We start from the raw sequence: 19,145 nt of genomic DNA, 5'->3' as shown, positions 1-19,145 counted from the left end.
AAGTACCTATCTTCCTCTTCTTTCCCTGTTCCCTTTATTTGGGGTCGGGCCTCCTCACTCTTCTGAGTCTTCTGCGCCAAGCTACTCTGTTTTGGGTTGTCTCTTTTGACGTCTGGGATCGATGGAGGTCTTTTTCTACGTTTGACCACCAGGTCACTGGGCGGCGGCCTGGGCCTCTCTTAAGTTCCGGAATTTTTAAAGCGACCTTGACGACATGATCATCACTACGTCTGCTCACGTGGCCGTACCACCTAAGACGATTTTCAGTGAGTTTTTCGGTGATTGGTGCGACTTTAAAGCTCTCCCGTACCTATATACTCGTTCCGAACTTTATCTATTCGGGTCACACCCCCCGCCCATCTCAACATTTTCATCTCGGCTACATGGCACTTCTGCTCGTGTGACTTTTTGACTGTCCAGGCGGCTTAGCACGGTAACGTTTTTATCCCTTGTCACCATGCCTGTCACGTTCTAACAAGTATGTAAGTGCGAAAGGGACGCGCATAGTGATAGTCGATAAAAATGGAACCGTGCTGAGCCCGCAGCACTCGGAGCCGTACATTAATTAGTGCAGGACGGACTGCCGTCTTATAAACTTTACCCTTAGTTTTTATGGCATGCGTGGATCACAAAGTACTCCCGTCAACGATCTCCATTTTTGCCAAGCGACGTTCACTCTGTGATTGACGTCTAAGTCTATATTGGCATCTGTTGACAATACGGAGCCCAAGTATTTAAATTTTAGCACTTCCGTTATAGGCGTCGACCCGATGTAAATAGGTTCAGATGTTGTTTGCCCGCTAAATGGGCACTTTAAATAGGTACTCAGTTTTACTTTAAGACCGTATGTTTCCAATGAATGCGTCCTTAACACGGACACGTATCGGTTACTAGCACTATATCGTCGGCGTACAATATAGCCCAGGGCAGAGGTGACTGAATATCCTTTGTCAAATAGTCCATCTATAGATTGAATAAAAGCGGGCTTAGTGCAGAACCCTGGTGCACCCCTGCTTTAACTTCGAACGATTGGCTTAACCCAACCAGGCTTCTGACCTTCGTGGTAACATTGTGGTACATGTCTTGCATTAGATTGACGTAGTGTTCGGGTATATTCTGGGCTCGAAGGGCCTGCCAAACTAGTTTGCGAGGCACACGGTCGAAAGCCTTTTCCAAGTCTATAAAAGCAAAGTGCAGGTCTTTCTTATTTAGTCTATACTTTTCCATCAGGATTCTAACGCCCTGTATTGCATCAGTGGTTGATCTGGATGCTCTGAAGCCAAACTGATTTTCTGATATATTAGATAGAGCAGAGAGTCTTGTATTTAAAATGCGGTCCCAAACTTTCAGTGTATGTGATGTTAATTTTATTCCCCTGTAGTTTTCACATTGTGCCACGTCCCCCTTATTTTTATAGAAGGGAACTAGATAACTCTGGCGCCACGACTCGGGTATGCGTTTCGTCGCTAGGACAATATTGAACAACTTAGTGAGCCAGGTGATAGCCGAGCTCCCCAGCCTCTTCCACAGGTCTACTGGCACTTCGTCTGGGCCAACGGCTTTGTGGTTTTTCATTTTTGACACTGCGAGTTTTGTTTCATCGAAGCTAACTTCGGATATTGGTCCTACCACTGGTTCTAGGGGGGGTGATTTCTTCATTTGGGAAAGTACCTATAAAGTACCTATTCTGCAAAGTACCTAACTATAAAGTATTATAAACCTTACTGTTTTGGTAGGCCCTCTTATTCTTACCTATGGGTCTGATTGATGATGGGTTACGAAGTATAAACGATTCTTAAATAAGTACCTATAACTAAAACACTAATATTTAGCACCTATACAAAAACTTACTATAATTCACAGAAGCGATAGCGAAGGTCTCCGTTTTGTGTCGGGCAAACTGCTTTCGTATATCCGCCTGATCCCTACAGGTCGCAGTTCTCAATCGATTCTCGTTTTTGTGAGCAGGTTCAGTAAATATATACTCGTAGTTAGATATAATTTTTATGTCGTTTAGTTTTTTAGAAAATGTTTAAAATGATAGAAATTGGCATAATGTACCTACTTAAGTGTCATTAGCATAAAATACTTAAGTGTCATTACTACCGTGTAGGTATACAGGGTGTCCCATAAGTGACACGTCACAGTGACACTGGAGGTAGACTAGGCCAAGACTTATTTTTTATGAGGCTTTCGAAAGATGATAATTATTCCTATTTAATTGAAGGAAGGTACATGTGTCATACCATTTTTGAATCTACATAACATGTTCAATAGCTTGACGTTATTTGCTCGTTACTTTTCTAGTAATTTTTTTTCACGACATGTGGTCAAAGTCGAAATTAATGTTTGGCTGTGAATTTAATTCAAGATTAAACCAGTACTTTTTTGCATTTTACATTGTTTATCGATAAAGTACCTATTCTGTTATCTTAATTAACTATTCATGATGCCGTACACATAAAAAAACTAACTTCGAGACCTTTCCTAGTGCACACAGGCATTAACAATGTTAAAAACGGTCAAAATTAATGAAAATCCTTAATTTGGCAATAACTCGAAAACTGTGCCACTTTTACTGGGATCATGTTAAGTTGGTTTGGGTCCTCTTGGCCTGGTCTACCTCCAGTGTCACTGTGATGTGTCACTTATGGGACACCCTGTATATAGGTACCTACGCTATAGCCACGCATGTTTTCATGCAAACGAGTTGACCGCAGTAGCAAGACCCCTTCATCAAATAGCTTATGGGCCGTCTAGCTCCATACGCCTTGATCGATCCTGCTCATGATAGAACTTATAAAAGTCGGTGCCCTCAAATACGCTTTTACCTAATAATTTCAATTAAATTAGAACAAATTTACTAAAGTTATCGCGGAACAAAAACTACTAATCTAATAATCAAAAAAGCCGCGTGTTCGAAGTTGACTGTAAAAACTTCACTTAGCTTGTTCGCTCTCGTTCGATAAATAATTCATGAATACTACCGACGTACCGACTCAATGGAATAACAAAAACTTTGATGTCAATCAATGATCTCGAGCCGTAGCATGCCCCCACGCCCCTATAGGTTTTAAATTTTTTGCAAGTTTTAAAAATTACATACCTATTTAGAGACAGTTGAAAAACATTTTGATCATAGGTAAGTATTAGTTGCTCATAAAGCATGATGGTACCCTTACCCTACTCAGGTGCAGAGCTTAGGGAGTTATAGTTAATTTTATTCCATAGGAAGTTATAGACTTTTTAATGATTACTAAATAAAGCATGCTACATAACCAAGATGTTTATACGTTGAAATGAAAGTGTTATTAATCACAAATGTTATTGGAGTCTGTTGTTGGGCCCAATGGGCCCAATACATTCCACGACTTTTCTCTTTCCGCACATACTCTAATTTCTAGCAAGGATATGCTTATAGATGTGACAATCTGTGTAGGTACGATCATGATTTTGCTTCGATTTATCAGCGGAAACTTATTTGACAACTTTGGCTCATTACGTCCATATCATTCTAATGTCGAGTTCTAATGTGTTGATCAATAGTGTTGATCAAGTGTTGATACATTGCAACGGTCTGTAAAGCCCATTACTGCCATTCTACAGCCTGCTACAGCCCACTACGCCCACTACCGACTTTGCAACTTCAACTTGTGATCGTTGGCCACGTCCCCACAACATAGCATGATTTGAATGTTTTCGTTTCACGGCGTTTTAAACCGGTAACTATGTTATTATTAATATATAATTAAGAAAAAGGTGTGTTTTCTACAACAATTCCTTAATTTCTAGAATAAGATTTGCAAATAATTATAATATTTTATTGCTACACTTTAAAAATAATAATCGGTTGATAACCGTGTGAATAGAAAACTCGAAATCACAACGCATTCAACACTTCAACATGTTGACTGCGAATACTGCGACGTTGCTCGTTCTAATTATCGCTCCTTCTCACTCTGTTGGGCCGATATATCCAAGATATATCGCAAACGTTTATAGAGGCCTTAAATTGACAGTGACAGTGACAGCTGACTTGTCCTTGTCATCGTCAGGAAAAAACTCAAGAAACACCAATATTTCCTGCGGTGCGGTTCAGCGGTTATCAAATTAGAACGTAGTGATTATTATGCCCTTTTATCACGACTTTAATTGTGTAATGTAATTTTAAAATATTTAGAGATTTAAATAATTAACCGGCGTATCCTAAGCAAAAATAACAAAGCAGGTAAGTGTATTCCGCAGTTGTTACGTTGCGAAATATTAATTGACTAATTTCTTTGATTAGGTAAATTCATCCTCTACAGAAATAAAGTGAATATTCAATACTGTTTTATAAGACTCTCATTTAGGTTTACAGGTATTTATTTATTTTATACCTATAAGGATTTTGAATTTGTACTCTTGTTTAAGTATCTCCTCTTGCATCGAATGATGGTCCCTATGACAGTTCCTTCAAGTCTCTTGGTTGGGCTTAATTTATAAAATAATTGAAATGTTTTTACCATATTTGAAATACTTAAATGTTACATTCTAGAGTTTGGAAAGAGAAGAGTCGTAGAATGTATTGGGCCCCATACATTCCACAACTCTTCTCTTTCCGCACAGACTCTAGTCCATATAGAAATGAACTGTCATAACGACCATTATTCAACGCGAGAGCTTGTTTAACAATGTTAAGTGGATAGAACTATATATTGTTGATTTTCATTTTCCTAGCAAATATTATGTGTCAATTTTGTCATAAAAATATTGTGCACATGAAAAAGATGAACATTATATACAAGGACATTTTAAGACACCAGAAATAATGTACTATTCATGTTTGAATTGAACTTGATCTGCTGGCTTAAAGAGCTATTGTGTTGTTGATTTTATCAGACATTATACCTACCTTACAACAGCTATGCTCGGAGTAGATTATTATCTCTAATGTCAACCTTTATTAACATATCTTTTGTTAGGATGGGGATAAATTTACTGATTGTACTTAGAAGTTGTAGTGTAATTTTTGGTTGTAGTCAAAATGTTGGCTCGGAACATATCTCGGAGTTTTTGGAATGCTTTGCGTCTGGAGACCAGATTCTTGTCTTCAAATACAGCCAAGCCACTGCCTGAAACCAAAGAAGGTGTAGAACCAACTCAGGTAACCTCATTGCATTATATTTACCAGTACTTTATGTTCCAGGCCTTTAATTTTTTAATTCTTAATTATTTTGCTTGAACACTCATGTTTAATTTAATCTAGATTTATAGTAATTTTAGTGTAATTTATTGTTACTGATTGAATATATATATTTTGTAATAAAACATAATAGGTTCGGTTACCCACCCCCCTGTTTAAAAGCTGCACTCCATACCGCTCGGCTACCATGCTCATTTTAATCGAAAACACTACAGGCTGAAGCACTGGACAAGGACATCTGCCTATTAGTGGACGAAAAGGACAATATCATTGGTACTGCAACCAAGAGAGAATGCCACAAAGTCGGCCCTGAGGGTGACATCTTGCTGCACCGAGCTTTTAGTGTCTTCCTTTTTAATAAGAGAGGTGACATGTTGTTACAAAGGAGGTCAAGCCAAAAGGTAAATCATAGTGTAATTATACTAATTATTTTCTTAATGATCATGACAGTACACCTTAATTGTATTTATTTATTTTTACTTATTATCATGTCTGTCTCTTCTCTTTTAATATCTTATTTTAAATGCTTTAGTAGTTTCCTTGTAGTGTATTAGAAGAAGAAGAAAAATTACGTAAAAATATGCTGAATTTTGAGTGGCAATTGTCTATGATACAATATGTTCTTTGTTCAGGTTACATACCCAGATTACTACTCCAACGCCTGCTGCAGCCATCCATTGTACATAGACAACAAGCCAGAGAACATCATAGATGCTGCCAGGCGGAGACTGAACCATGAACTAGGCATACCAATGGACCAGGTAATTATTTGCTTTCCGTTTAACATTAAAAAACAATTTTATAGATGTAGCAAAAATAGGACCATTTTTCATTAAACTATTAGGTATTTTGTTAACATGGAGATATAGAATACTAAAAAAAGATATTAGAGGAATTTCTAAATGGACTACAGTATGGGGTACTAAAGCGAGTGTAGGTACATGATTTAAAGGGTCGGCGACTCTGCCGTTGCATGCGTCCATAGAGTATGATATTTTTTTCCGTCAGGCAGGCCGTATGCTTGATTTCAACCGTCGTAGTATAAAAAAGATTGACTTAATAACATACACTCCTGGCACCTGCGAATGGGATATAAATATCGGAGTTTATTCTCTAGAGCAGCGGTCGGCAACCTTTTAGCAGCCAAGGGCCACATAGCAGTTAACGAAGTGGACGCGGGCCGCACTTTGTTAATATTTATGACTTTATCAGACATTGTCATTTGTCAATATTACATACAAAATAGCCAGGGAGGCTCGCAGGCCGCAAGTGAGAGGTGGCCGCTGGTTGCCGACCGCTGCTCTAGAGCGTAAATAATAATAACCTCCACTTTTTTGGAAGTTTTGACCGCCAAAACAAAAACGTCAACTGACGCGCGTAGCTACTACAGCCCAATATCAACTTTCGTGCATTCCGAGTCGGAATATCCGACAAGGTTTACAATGACGCACGGTTCAAAGCGTCAAAACAGAATAAAAGTTAGGATCTGTGAACAGATGGAGCCGGAACTGTTCACGTTCCTGACGCGCGTGCACTACCACGACCCCGGCGACGGCGTGTTCGGCGAGCACGAGATCGACCACGTGCTCTTCCTGCAGAGCGACGTCAAGATCAAGCCCAACTCGGACGAGATATCCGAGTACTGCTTCGTGCCCAAGAACGAGTTCAATGCGTAAGTGGAATAAAGCAGCAATTTACTTCAAAATGATGTAAATGTTTTTATTGAATACTGTTCTAAAAATAAGCTGCAATTAGCAAGTGATAAATGCTTGCAGATGACCTTTACAAAAAATAAAAAACGAATTATCAACTCTAAATACAAAATAGGTAACGAGAATACTCGTATCAAAAAAGTGTCAACGGCACGCGATCTAGGAATCCTATTCGATGATAAACTAGACTTCCAATTGCACATAGAGCGTATTATTTCAAAAGCGTATCAAATGCTAGGTTTCGTTCTGAGAACAGCAAAGGTCTTTAAAAAATCTTCAAGTTATCTTCTACTGTATAAATCACTGATTAGACCCCACTTAGAATATGGCTCAGTAATCTGGAATCCACTGTATAAAAAATATGCAAATGCAATAGAAATGGTTCAAAAAAAGTTCCTGCGGGCATTACACAGACGATTGACAGGGAAACGTCTATCTTACGTTGATCTGTTGCAGTATTATAAGTTGCAGTCATTGGAGACCAGACGCAAATGCTGTGACGCAATTACTCTCTATAATATCTGTAGAGGGCAGTTTAACAGTATGGAATTGCTGGAGCGGATACGGTTCAGAGTCCCAGCTCGATGCAGCTCGCGCTCTAATGCTTTGTTCTCAGTTCCCACCGCCTCTAGTAACGCCGGGTTGCGAGCCCCCTTGCGTCGTATTTGTAACACTTACAATAAAGAATTTACTTCCATCGATATTTTCAATGTCACTAGGCCCAAATATCGTAACCAAATACTCAATATCCTCAACGACCAACATAGTGTCCGTCAGTAATGTGTCGTCATCATCGCTACTATCTCTGCTGTCATTGTACTTAATAATTATTGATCAGATTGGTTGTCAGTATTTTCAACTTTCTCTTTATTTTTCTTGTTTAGTTAATTTAAAATTTTAGAACCTCAATAATAAATATTATATACAATTCACATAAGAATACAACACTTGGTTAACTTGTATGTAAAGATACGTTTTAGTTAAGTCCGTTTATTTTAAGTATGTTTTAGTGAGAGCGTTTAAGGAAGTAAGTGTTCATCTCAATAATATATGTACCTATCAATGTAACCTATTATCCTGTCGCATACTTCTGTTGTTTCTCCAATAAATAAAAAAAAAAAAAAAAAAAAAAAAATATGTATACCTACTACAAAATTAATAAGAATGGTCGTTTATGCATTTGAACTTTATTTCAAAGTAATGCCTTGTAAGGGTTAAATTGTGGATAAATGTAAAGAAAGTAGTGAATGATCAAAATGTAAGGAAGAAAGATTAGCAAGTTAATAATCCACAAAACACTAAACTGATTTAATACTTTTTAGGGTTCCGTACCCAAAGGGTAAAACGGGACCCTATTACTAAGACTCCGCTGTCCGTCCGTCCGTCCGTCCGTCCGTCCGTCTGTCACCAGGCTGTATCTCACGAACCGTGATAGCTAGACAGTTGAAATTTTCACAGATGATGTATTTCTGTTGCCGCTATAACAACAAATACTAAAAACAATAAAATAAAGATTTAAGTGGGGCTCCCATACAACAAACGTGATTTTTGACCGAAGTTAAGCAACGTCGGGCGGGTTCAGTACTTGGATGGGTGACCGTTTTTTTTTTGCCGTTTTTTGCATTATGGTACGGAACCCTTCGTGCGCGAGTCCGACTCGCACTTGCCCGGTTTTTTCTAATGTTAAAATAACCTAAATAAGGTTGAATTTCAATTAAGCACTAGATTTAACAGGGTTCATTGAGATGTTTGGGCTCTAGCCGACTGTTTTAGTAGTGGTGTTATTAGTTTAACGTGTATGTGTCTCTCTGTGAGATTGTAGCTCCTGAACAGATAATCCGATTTGATTTGAGTGTGGATTTTAATATTTTATTAATCGAAAGTGTTGTCTGTTGAGATGGGGCTTAGATAGATTTCATCTGGATGGCCCAGTTTTATTTAAACTAACGGTTAGGTTGGTTAGCTCCCAACCAACTGTCTTGATATTACTTTAAAGTTTAAAACTGTAATGTAGCTCCTATTTAATATTTTTTTCATATTTTATTTCAGATTTATCCCGACGTTGGAAGGGCCGATAACACCCTGGTTCAACATGATCAGGCGCCATAGACTGAAGCTATGGTGGGACAACCTCCACCGTCTCAAGGAACTCGCAGAGCCAGAGAAAATACACAAGTTCATAGACAAATAATCATATTTCCATTTATATTATATTGTCATTAACCTTTTGATCGCCACAGTCGGCTGTGGCCATCATCGGAGTCTTGCCATGGACGCCAACGACGGCTACAGCCAACAGCTTCGCCAATGCAATAGGGACTTACGCGGGACTCCGTAAAGTTCAATTTCGCTTAAATAATCGCGATCGCCTCGCGTCCGGGTCACGGCATATTCCTTCGCCGTCTGGCGTTCAAAATGTTAATAATATTATCTGTGTATATAATTAATTACGAACAAGGAAGCAGTAACAATCCTAACAATTTGGCATTTTATTTAATTTACTTTAATTAATCAAATGTGTTTAATTTTTATGTACCTATAGCTGAACACCCTGTGACACTTGAAATATTTTAATAGTTGTGCTATTAACAGTTATTAAGGCACTTTAGTTAACAAAACAATGTTGTTTGCGCATCTGTATGTTACATGCGTCAGCACTTTTAACTTATTGTCTACCAGTGTCATTACATTACTTCTTATTTTATTTATTTAAGTTTTAGGTCGAGCTACAAAAATAAGGCGCGATAAAGTGAAAATAGTCTTCATAAACACAAGCCATAAGTTCTATCGCGCGCAGATGTTTCTAGTTTTGTTCTATAAGCAGGCAGCTGATAAAGGTTAGTAGGTATTGAAATGCAAATTTTATTCAAATTATTTATTTTATTAAACGTTAATCTCCATCAATTTGTTTCAATAATTCGTCTGAACTATTCCTGTCGGGGGATGAAGCTTTACACTTTATTTTCCTGGGAGTGTAAGTGGCTTTCACCCACTGTAACGTCCTCGAATGGTGGAAGTTTTTCTTGCGAACGATTTTCCTGGGACAATCGATCCGTTTAGAGGTGGTGGCGCCCACGGAGCGAAGCAAGTAGGCCTCGCACGCGATCTGGTTTCCGATGTGCAGGCCGCTTCTGTACGCCGTGTGGAGGTATCGCACCGCTACGCCTTGGAGAACCTAGTTAATTTACGAGAGAAAGTCATCGTCACACTTTAGATTTATGTAAAGCGGCGCCGACCTTTACTATGCGCAAAATTTTTCGCATCGTTATTTTAGACTTTAACTGTTGGTTATTAAATTTGCTGTAGGTATATGCGCATACCTACAACGGCAATTATCACGCAATCACGCGCACCCAATTATCTAATTCAGAAAGTTATCTTAACACAGTCTTCTATTTACTAATAGCTGTTTAGTAGGCAATTACATACCCATTACGGATAATTTGCGTGGTTAGGAATTGCGATCTAATGAGCCCATTGAAACCACCAGATACGTTGAAGTGCAGACCTGTACAGTCGAGTTCACAAATATGTATAATTTTTTCACCTTATTGCAATGGATTAACCTTTTAAATGCCACAGACGGCAATTGATGTCAACGCAAAATTGTGACAACGACGCCAAAGACGGCATTTGACGTCGATGATTTTTTGATGAAAATCTACTGAAAAACACCCCACTTTTAGGTTGGCATTATTTATTCACAAAACTAAATTTTACCCCCGTGGCGTCAGTGGCACGGCAAATGGATGGCGCGTTTGGCGTTCAAAAGGGATGAAGAAAATAACCTATTTGAGCGTTTCTTTTATTTTTTGCCAGGTTTATATATTGTGACCTTATTTTTGTGTTATTTCTACTCAGAATCACGAGCTCTTTCGATCCTAATGCGATAAAAAAATGACCCAGAGTTTTATTCCTATTGTGTTACCATTTCCCCATATACTTTGTATGGCGGTAACAAAAAGGAAAGTTTGAAAATGTATGCAAATTTTAGGACACTTTTTTCTCCTATAAGGATGAAAAGGGCTCGGGGTCATTCTTTGATTTGGTGTAAATCGGCGGGTCCACGGTAAAAAAATAAAAAATCTTTATTTTGGGTATTTGTTTGACCATAATCAAATGTTTAGGATACAACGATGTTGAAAAACGTTATGGTCCCTTTCTGTGAAACTTATCTGCGAAGATATGGACCTCGCAATTTTAAAGTGTCATGGTGATGACTTTGTACGGCGATAATACATGGTAATGACAAATTATCATTTTCACCATATAAATAGTTATATATTTTTCTCACTTTAAGTGAAATATTATAGTATATGAATAAAATACAACAAAGAAAAAATAACTCTCCTTCGGCAAATTTTGTTAAAAGAGACCATAAACAATAAAAAAAGCGATTCATGTTCTTACCGTGGAAGAATGGTCATTACCCTGGTCGAAAAATACCGTGGTTCCGTGGTAATGACTACCACGGTAATGATAAAAACTATCATTTTGTCTCATAACCCTAAACATAGTTAATGTTCCGGAACATTCTTCCAATTACATCATAACAATTCGAATAAGTTATCATATCAAATAGGATTCGTATTAAAATGATTTCCACTTACCGAGAAATAAGACACACGGAACTGACACATTTTTTTGGACGAAACCACGGTAATCGAGTTATTATTTAAAAATAAAATATATACGGGCACAAATGTTGAAGTGTGTTCCCACTATCGATTAATAGGCGACGAAAGGCGCGCGGTGGCAGTGGCAGGATCTCAGCACAGCCTGCTATTCGACAGCTATATGATGTGCAAGTAGCATCCACGGAAATGACGGTACCGTGAGGCCGGAAAAATTCGATGCTGCCAGGTAGTTCTGTACGACACAATTTAATTTGTGCAATCAATAATTAATGTACTAACTAATATAGTTTTAGGCACTTAGTAAATACTAGCCATAAAGTTACATTTAAATTGAATTTTAGCTCATGTTTTGATGAAATCTGGTCAGGCGACACGCGTTGGTAGTGACATTTTGACCCTTTGGAGCCTTAAAAAACATAGATCTTCTTAAGATATCGTGAAATGGAAAACGGCCTGTACTACTATTTTTTTATTTACTACTTATAAGTATAAGACACGGTAAAGATCCAACTTCGTTTAGTACCGAAAAACGCGGGCGACATGCATTTACACCAAATCAAAGAATGACCCCTCGCGATCCTGACTAGAAATAACATAAAAGTGGCAAAAAAAGGTCACAATATATAAAAATGGCAAAAAATAAAAGAAACGCTCATTTATGAACTCAACTGTACCTACAGCCAGCAGCACACTAACTGACCATCGCTTACTATAACTCTTAAAGTAAGGACGCGAAGCACGAAGTACATTGACACGTCATTTCCTATCTCTATCGCACGCATCCAATTATTCTTCGTACCTATAGCGTCCCTACTTTAGGCAGTTATCTTTTAACGGCGAAGTCTGAAGCTCTGCCACAACATAAGGACATATTCAATGTATTATCTATAGTTCGTTTTTTTTAGCATTAGAAATAAGGTAAACAATCTTGATGTGTCTTTTAATTGAAAAACACATTTTAAAAATAAGTTACGGCAAATATGTAACAATTATGAATCTAATACGATCATTTTTATATTCTTCTGCTTTCATAAGTAATAGTTACTGATTTTTAAAAAGCGTTTTTCAATTAAAAGACATGTCAAGATCGCTCACCTTCTTTGAAGTTCTTTCTAATGCTAAAAAAAACGAACTATAAAGGGCTACATTTCCAGAGTCCATAAAAAATATGACTTACAGAGCTATTTGGACAATTTGGATGAATCTTGTAGCAAGTTTGGCCTAGTAATCAGTGCATCTAAAACTCAGATTGTTATTAAACAACCTGCTAAAGGGAAATCTGTGAGCGATGCATCTGTTTATTTAAGGGGCAATGCACTAGACGAAGTGGGTACATTCAGATACCTAGGGAGACTTTTGCGGAGTGACAATCGTCTAGAGTCCGAAGTTTCCTCTAGGGTTGCCAAAGCTGCTGCGGCCTTTGGTGGATTGAACCAACGAGTTTGGAAATCGCACGATCTTAACCTTCACACAAAGCTCGCCGTTTATAGAGCAATTATTCTGCCTTTGCTGCTCTATGCCTCGGAGACATGGTGTATGTACAAAGGGGATATAAAACATCTAGACACATTTCATCTACGATGTCTCCGAGCAATATTACGGGTGAGGTGGCAGGATCGTGTTCCAAACTCGGAGGTTTTACGTCGAACGGGCATACCAGGTATGGAGTGTCTGCTCATGAAAGGCCAATTGCGTTGGTGTGGGCACCTTGTGCGTATGGCCCCATCGAGACTGCCTAAAGCAGTGTTTTACTCTGAGCTAGCCTCAGGTAAACGCAAGGCTGGCGGGCAGTACCTGCGCTACAAGGATGTCGTAAAACGCCACCTGTCAGCCACCGGCATATCATGCGAGACGTGGGAGGAGTTTGCAACACGGAGATCGGACTGGCGAACTGCTGTCAATACGGGTCTTGATAACTTTGAACGCACTCGGCTTGAAGATCTTGACGCCAAACGCCAGCTCCGAAAAACTCGGCCCAAGCCCTCCTACAACTACACATACAACTCATCTGGACAGCTCTACTGTGTTTTGTGCTGCCGGACTTTCTAAACCAAATTTGGATTTGCAAGTCACGCTCGCGCCCATGCTCGTAATAGTTAAGTAAACCCCTTTTAATAATAAGTAATACTCATAATAAATAAATAAAAACTTGTCAGGATGTCGCCGTCGACGGATAAGTCTGGGAGGACATCATCAGGTAGGTAGGTATTCAATTCACCATGGCTATTGTAATAAGGGCCATCACTGCGATGAGCCGCCATGAAATGGTCATCATTTCATTTATCAGTTTCTCTTCGCAACCAGCGTCCCATATCGTCAGTTTTTGCTGGAAAATACAAAGAATAGGTACTTTTGCTTTTGACATTTTCAATTGAAAACAACATGTTTTGTGTTTGTGTACCTTAAATTGTACACCACACCACTACGCTCATTTTCATACTAATTAGGTAGATTAAATCACTTGCAGGCGTTGGGTGTGTATTTAGGTGAAAAAAAAACATTACAGATGTGGATAATATAATAGGTATCAAACGATAGGCGACAAAACAGAAGGTATGAATATCGTGGTGACAACCAGTGGCCTATTTTATAAAGCTACAAGTTACAATTTACAAGCGGAAGTCTCTTTCTAACCCTATGTGTTAGAACGAGACTTCCGCTTGTAAATTGTAACTTGTAGCTTTATAAAATAGGCCACAGAACTCACTAATAACTACCACAGGTTAATAGCTATAGTGAACCATATTTACATATAAACAAGGTTGATTATTGTTTAATATTTTTTAGTGATTAGGTACCTAGTGAGTTTTGGTTGTCACCTGACGATATGTAGTTGCAATAATAACAAGGGTCACTTTACACTTGGGTTATACTTATACACTGTATCCTCGTGGGCAACTCTGTGGTGCACGCAGGGCTGCATCACATCCATAGAGCAACAACTGTAAGGTACGTTGTCGCTGACGAACTTGTGGGTAGATTGCAGTGAACTGTTCAAAACAAATAGGTTAATTTTCCAAAAAGGTAAAATGAACCTTTAAAATCAATCTATCAGGGGTGTATCTACCCTATCAAACGGACTGACCTCTTCAAGACGACATTGGCGCTAGCCCCGGAAGGTGTACCAGGGTATGTAGATCCACTGGTCCTGGTACTGCACTCGTCCGCAGCAGTGGAAAAGAACTTGCAGGTGGTCTATCAAACATACCGACCTCTTTGTAACGACATTGCCGCTAGCCCCGGAGGTGTACCAGGGTATATAGAACCACTCCTGGTACTGCACTCGCCCGCAGCAGTGGAAACGAACTTGCAGGTGGTCTATCAAACATACCTACCTCTTTATAACGACATTGCCGCTAGCCCCGGAGGTGTACCAGGGTATGTAGAACCACTCCTGGTACTGCACTCGCCCGCAGCAGTGGAAAAGAACTTGCAGGTGGTCTATCAAACATACCGACCTCTTTATAACGACATTTCCGCAAGCCCCGGAGGTGTACCAGGGTATATAGAACCACTCCTGGTACTGCACTCGCCCGCAGCAGTGGAAACGAACTTGCAGGTGGTCTATCAAACATACCTACCTCTTTGTAACGACATTGCCGCTAGCCCCGGAAGTGTACCAGGGTATGTAGAACCACTCCTGGTACTGCACTCGCCCGCAGCAGTGGAAACGAACTTGCAGGTGGTCTATCAAACATACCGACCTCTTTGTAACGACATTGCCGCTAGCCCCGGAGGTGTACCAGGCAATGAAGAACCACTCCTGGTACTGCACTCGCCCGCAGCAGTGGAAACGAACTTGCAGGTCGTCTATCAAACATACCGACCTCTTTGTAACGACATTACCGCTAGCCCCGGAGGTGTACCAGGCTATGTAGAACCACTTCTGGGACTGCACTCGCCCGCAGCAGTGGAAACGAACTTACAGGTGGTCTATCAAACATACCGACCTCTTTGTAACGACATTGCCGCTAGCCCCGGAGGTGTACCAGGCAATGAAGAACCACTCCTGGTACTGCACTCGCCCGCAGCAGTGGAAACGAACTTGCAGATGGTCTATCAAACATACCGACCTCTTTGTAACGACATTGCCGCTAGCCCCGGAGGTGTACCAGGGTATGTAGAACCACTCCTGGTACTGCACTCGCCCGCAGCAGTGGAAACGAACTTGCAGGTGGTCTATCAAACATACCGACCTCTTTGTAACGACATTGCCGCTAGCCCCGGAGGTGTACCAGGCAATGAAGAACCACTCCTGGTACTGCACTCGCCCGCAGCAGTGGAAACGAACTTGTAGGTGGTCTATCAAACATACCGACCTCTTTGTAACGACATTGCCGCTAGCCCCGGAGGTGTACCAGAGTATGTAGAACCACTCCTGCGGGCTCAGCACGGTTCCATTTTTATCGACTATCACTATGCGCGTCCCTTTCGCACTTACATACTTGTTAGAACGTGACAGGCATGGTGACAAGGGATAAAAACGCGACCGTGCTAAGCCGCCTGGTATTGCACTCGTCCGCAGCAGTGGAAACGAACTTGCAGGTGGTCTATCAAACATACCGACCTCTTTGTAACGACATTGCCGCTAGCCCCGGAGGTGTACCAGGGTATATAGAACCACTCCTGGTACTGCACTCGCCCGCAGCAGTGGAAACGAACTTGCAGGTGGTCTATCAAACATACCTACCTCTTTATAACGACATTGCCGCTAGCCCCGGAGGTGTACCAGGGTATGTAGAACCACTCCTGGTACTGCACTCGCCCGCAGCAGTGGAAAAGAACTTGCAGGTGGTCTATCAAACATACCGACCTCTTTATAACGACATTTCCGCAAGCCCCGGAGGTGTACCAGGGTATATAGAACCACTCCTGGTACTGCACTCGCCCGCAGCAGTGGAAACGAACTTGCAGGTGGTCTATCAAACATACCTACCTCTTTGTAACGACATTGCCGCTAGCCCCGGAAGTGTACCAGGGTATGTAGAACCACTCCTGGTACTGCACTCGCCCGCAGCAGTGGAAACGAACTTGCAGGTGGTCTATCAAACATACCGACCTCTTTGTAACGACATTGCCGCTAGCCCCGGAGGTGTACCAGGCAATGAAGAACCACTCCTGGTACTGCACTCGCCCGCAGCAGTGGAAACGAACTTGCAGGTGGTCTATCAAACATACCGACCTCTTTGTAACGACATTACCGCTAGCCCCGGAGGTGTACCAGGCTATGTAGAACCACTTCTGGGACTGCACTCGCCCGCAGCAGTGGAAACGAACTTACAGGTGGTCTATCAAACATACCGACCTCTTTGTAACGACATTGCCGCTAGCCCCGGAGGTGTACCAGGCAATGAAGAACCACTCCTGGTACTGCACTCGCCCGCAGCAGTGGAAACGAACTTGCAGATGGTCTATCAAACATACCGACCTCTTTGTAACGACATTGCCGCTAGCCCCGGAGGTGTACCAGGGTATGTAGAACCACTCCTGGTACTGCACTCGCCCGCAGCAGTGGAAACGAACTTGCAGGTGGTCTATCAAACATACCGACCTCTTTGTAACGACATTGCCGCTAGCCCCGGAGGTGTACCAGGCAATGAAGAACCACTCCTGGTACTGCACTCGCCCGCAGCAGTGGAAACGAACTTGCAGGTGGTCTATCAAACATACCGACCTCTTTGTAACGACATTGCCGCTAGCCCCGGAGGTGTACCAGAGTATGTAGAACCACTCCTGGTATTGCACTCGTCCGCAGCAGTGGAAACGAACTTGCAGGTGGTCTATCAAACATACCTACCTCTTTGTAACGACATTGCCGCTAGCCCCGGAGGTGTACCAGGGTATGTAGAACCACTCCTGGTACTGCACTCGTCCGCAGCAGTGGAAACGAACTTGCAGATGGTCTATCAAACATACCGACCTCTTTGTAACGACATTGCCGCTAGCCCCGGAGGTGTACCAGGGTATGTAGAACCACTCCTGGTACTGCACTCGTCCGCAGCAGTGGAAACGAACTTGCAGATGGTCTATCAAACATACCGACCTCTTTGTAACGACATTGCCGCTAGCCCCGGAGGTGTACCAGGGTATGTAGAACCACTCCTGGTACTGCACTCGTCCGCAGCAGTGGAAACGAACTTGCAGATGGTCTATCAAACATACCTACCTCTTTATAACGACATTGCCGCTAGCCCCGGAGGTGTACCAGGGTATGTAGAACTACTCCTGGTACTGCACTCGTCCGCAGCAGTTGAAACGAACTTGCAGATGGTCTATCAAACATACCGACCTGTTTGTAACGACATTGCCGCTAGCCCTGGAGGTGTACCAGGGTATGTAGAACCACTCCTGGTACTGCACTCGTCCGCAGCAGTGGAAACGAACTTGCAGGTGGTCTATCAAACATACTGACCTCTTTGTAACGACATTGCCGCTAGCCCCGGAGGTGTACCAGGGTATGTAGAACCACTCCTGGTACTGCACTCGTCCGCAGCAGTGGAAACGAACTTGCAGGTGGTCTATCAAACATACCTACCTCTTTGTAACGACATTGCCGCTAGCCCCGGAGGTGTACCAGGGTATGTAGAACCACTCCTGGTACTGCACTCGCCCGCAGCAGTGGAAGCGAGTTTGTAGCTGATCGATTGCCACTTTGGATGGCAGGTGGCTCGAATAAAGAAGCATTGCCTTAGTGATACCGCCTTTTATCTTCGCTGCGAAATAAAATTTCAAATACGCAATAATTTGATCCTGAATTTCTGCACGATTTTCCGATAATACGTGGTGAAAAAGAACTATTATATAACTAAGTATAAAAAAGAATAGGTGAAACAAAGTATAAAAAAGTATAGGGCTCATCTTGAAAGCCTACCTCTTATAATAGTCGTTTGCAGACCGGAATAAAACATGACAGTCAGAAATAAAATAATAATTATAATTAGCGCCCATATGTAATAGAAGAGGCCATTGGTGACGTCGTACTCCAGTCTAGGTAAACCGGCCTTGAACAGTTGGTACAATCCATAAATCTACAAGAAAAAATAAATATAAGTAGGTATACTTACTCGTCCGTATTCTAATAATTATACCTACCTAGTAAATAGTATGCCTCGCACATACATTCCCTCATGTGTCACTTATGAAGTGCAAGCACCCCAGCAGATCATGTGACGGCACATGTGCGTTGCCAACCATTTACTGTAGATATGGGAGCTCTGGATACCATTATAGGTAGGTACAGTCTATATATACAGTCTTTCAACGAGGGGTGACGGGGAGGATCGCGCGCACCCGAGCTGCATACATCGCTGTCATCACATTATTAGTAGCTCGGTACAATATTTCAGGTACCTGAATAATAACGGCAATAATGCCCACGCATGCAACGATAACCGGAATAGCATTTCCATCCGGCCAACACACGAGGTCCAACAATGTGCCCTCCTCGCTACGAATGCTCTCCGACGTATTCACCAGCCAAATCAAGTAGAAAATTACTATAGGCTTGCTTGCCATCAGCAGTAGGCGAATATTGTTGAATGACGACCATGTTAAATAGATCACTGAAACCATTACAGGCTTGTTTGATTGTGAATTACGATTTCAAAACAA

The 19,145-nt window shown here is 41.3% G+C and overlaps 2 protein-coding genes across 2 annotated transcripts; one reads left to right on the top strand and one right to left on the bottom strand.

Moving 5' to 3' along the window:
- The first annotated feature begins 4,093 nt into the window (after positions 1-4,093).
- On the top strand, positions 4,094-9,797 carry LOC134799548 (isopentenyl-diphosphate Delta-isomerase 1). The gene is made up of 6 exons (XM_063771981.1): positions 4,094-4,228; positions 5,022-5,146; positions 5,401-5,586; positions 5,818-5,946; positions 6,682-6,857; positions 8,947-9,797. The coding sequence occupies exons 2-6, from the start codon at positions 5,027-5,029 to the stop codon at positions 9,086-9,088; spliced, it is 753 nt and encodes a 250-aa protein (XP_063628051.1). The 5' UTR covers positions 4,094-4,228; positions 5,022-5,026; the 3' UTR covers positions 9,089-9,797.
- On the bottom strand, positions 9,117-19,106 carry LOC134799555 (photoreceptor outer segment membrane glycoprotein 2-like). The gene is made up of 6 exons (XM_063771989.1): positions 18,885-19,106; positions 18,406-18,562; positions 18,070-18,247; positions 14,395-14,524; positions 13,753-13,860; positions 9,117-10,072 (listed from the first exon to the last, which is right to left on the bottom strand). Exons 1-6 carry the CDS (start codon positions 19,104-19,106, stop codon positions 9,788-9,790), a joined length of 1,080 nt encoding a protein of 359 aa, XP_063628059.1. The 3' UTR covers positions 9,117-9,787.
- Positions 19,107-19,145: the final 39 nt, after the last annotated feature.

Source organism: Cydia splendana, chromosome 18, assembly GCF_910591565.1.
Source record: "Cydia splendana chromosome 18, ilCydSple1.2, whole genome shotgun sequence".
Taxonomy (NCBI): domain Eukaryota; kingdom Metazoa; phylum Arthropoda; class Insecta; order Lepidoptera; family Tortricidae; genus Cydia; species Cydia splendana.
This window is presented reverse-complemented; position numbering and strand designations above follow the sequence as displayed.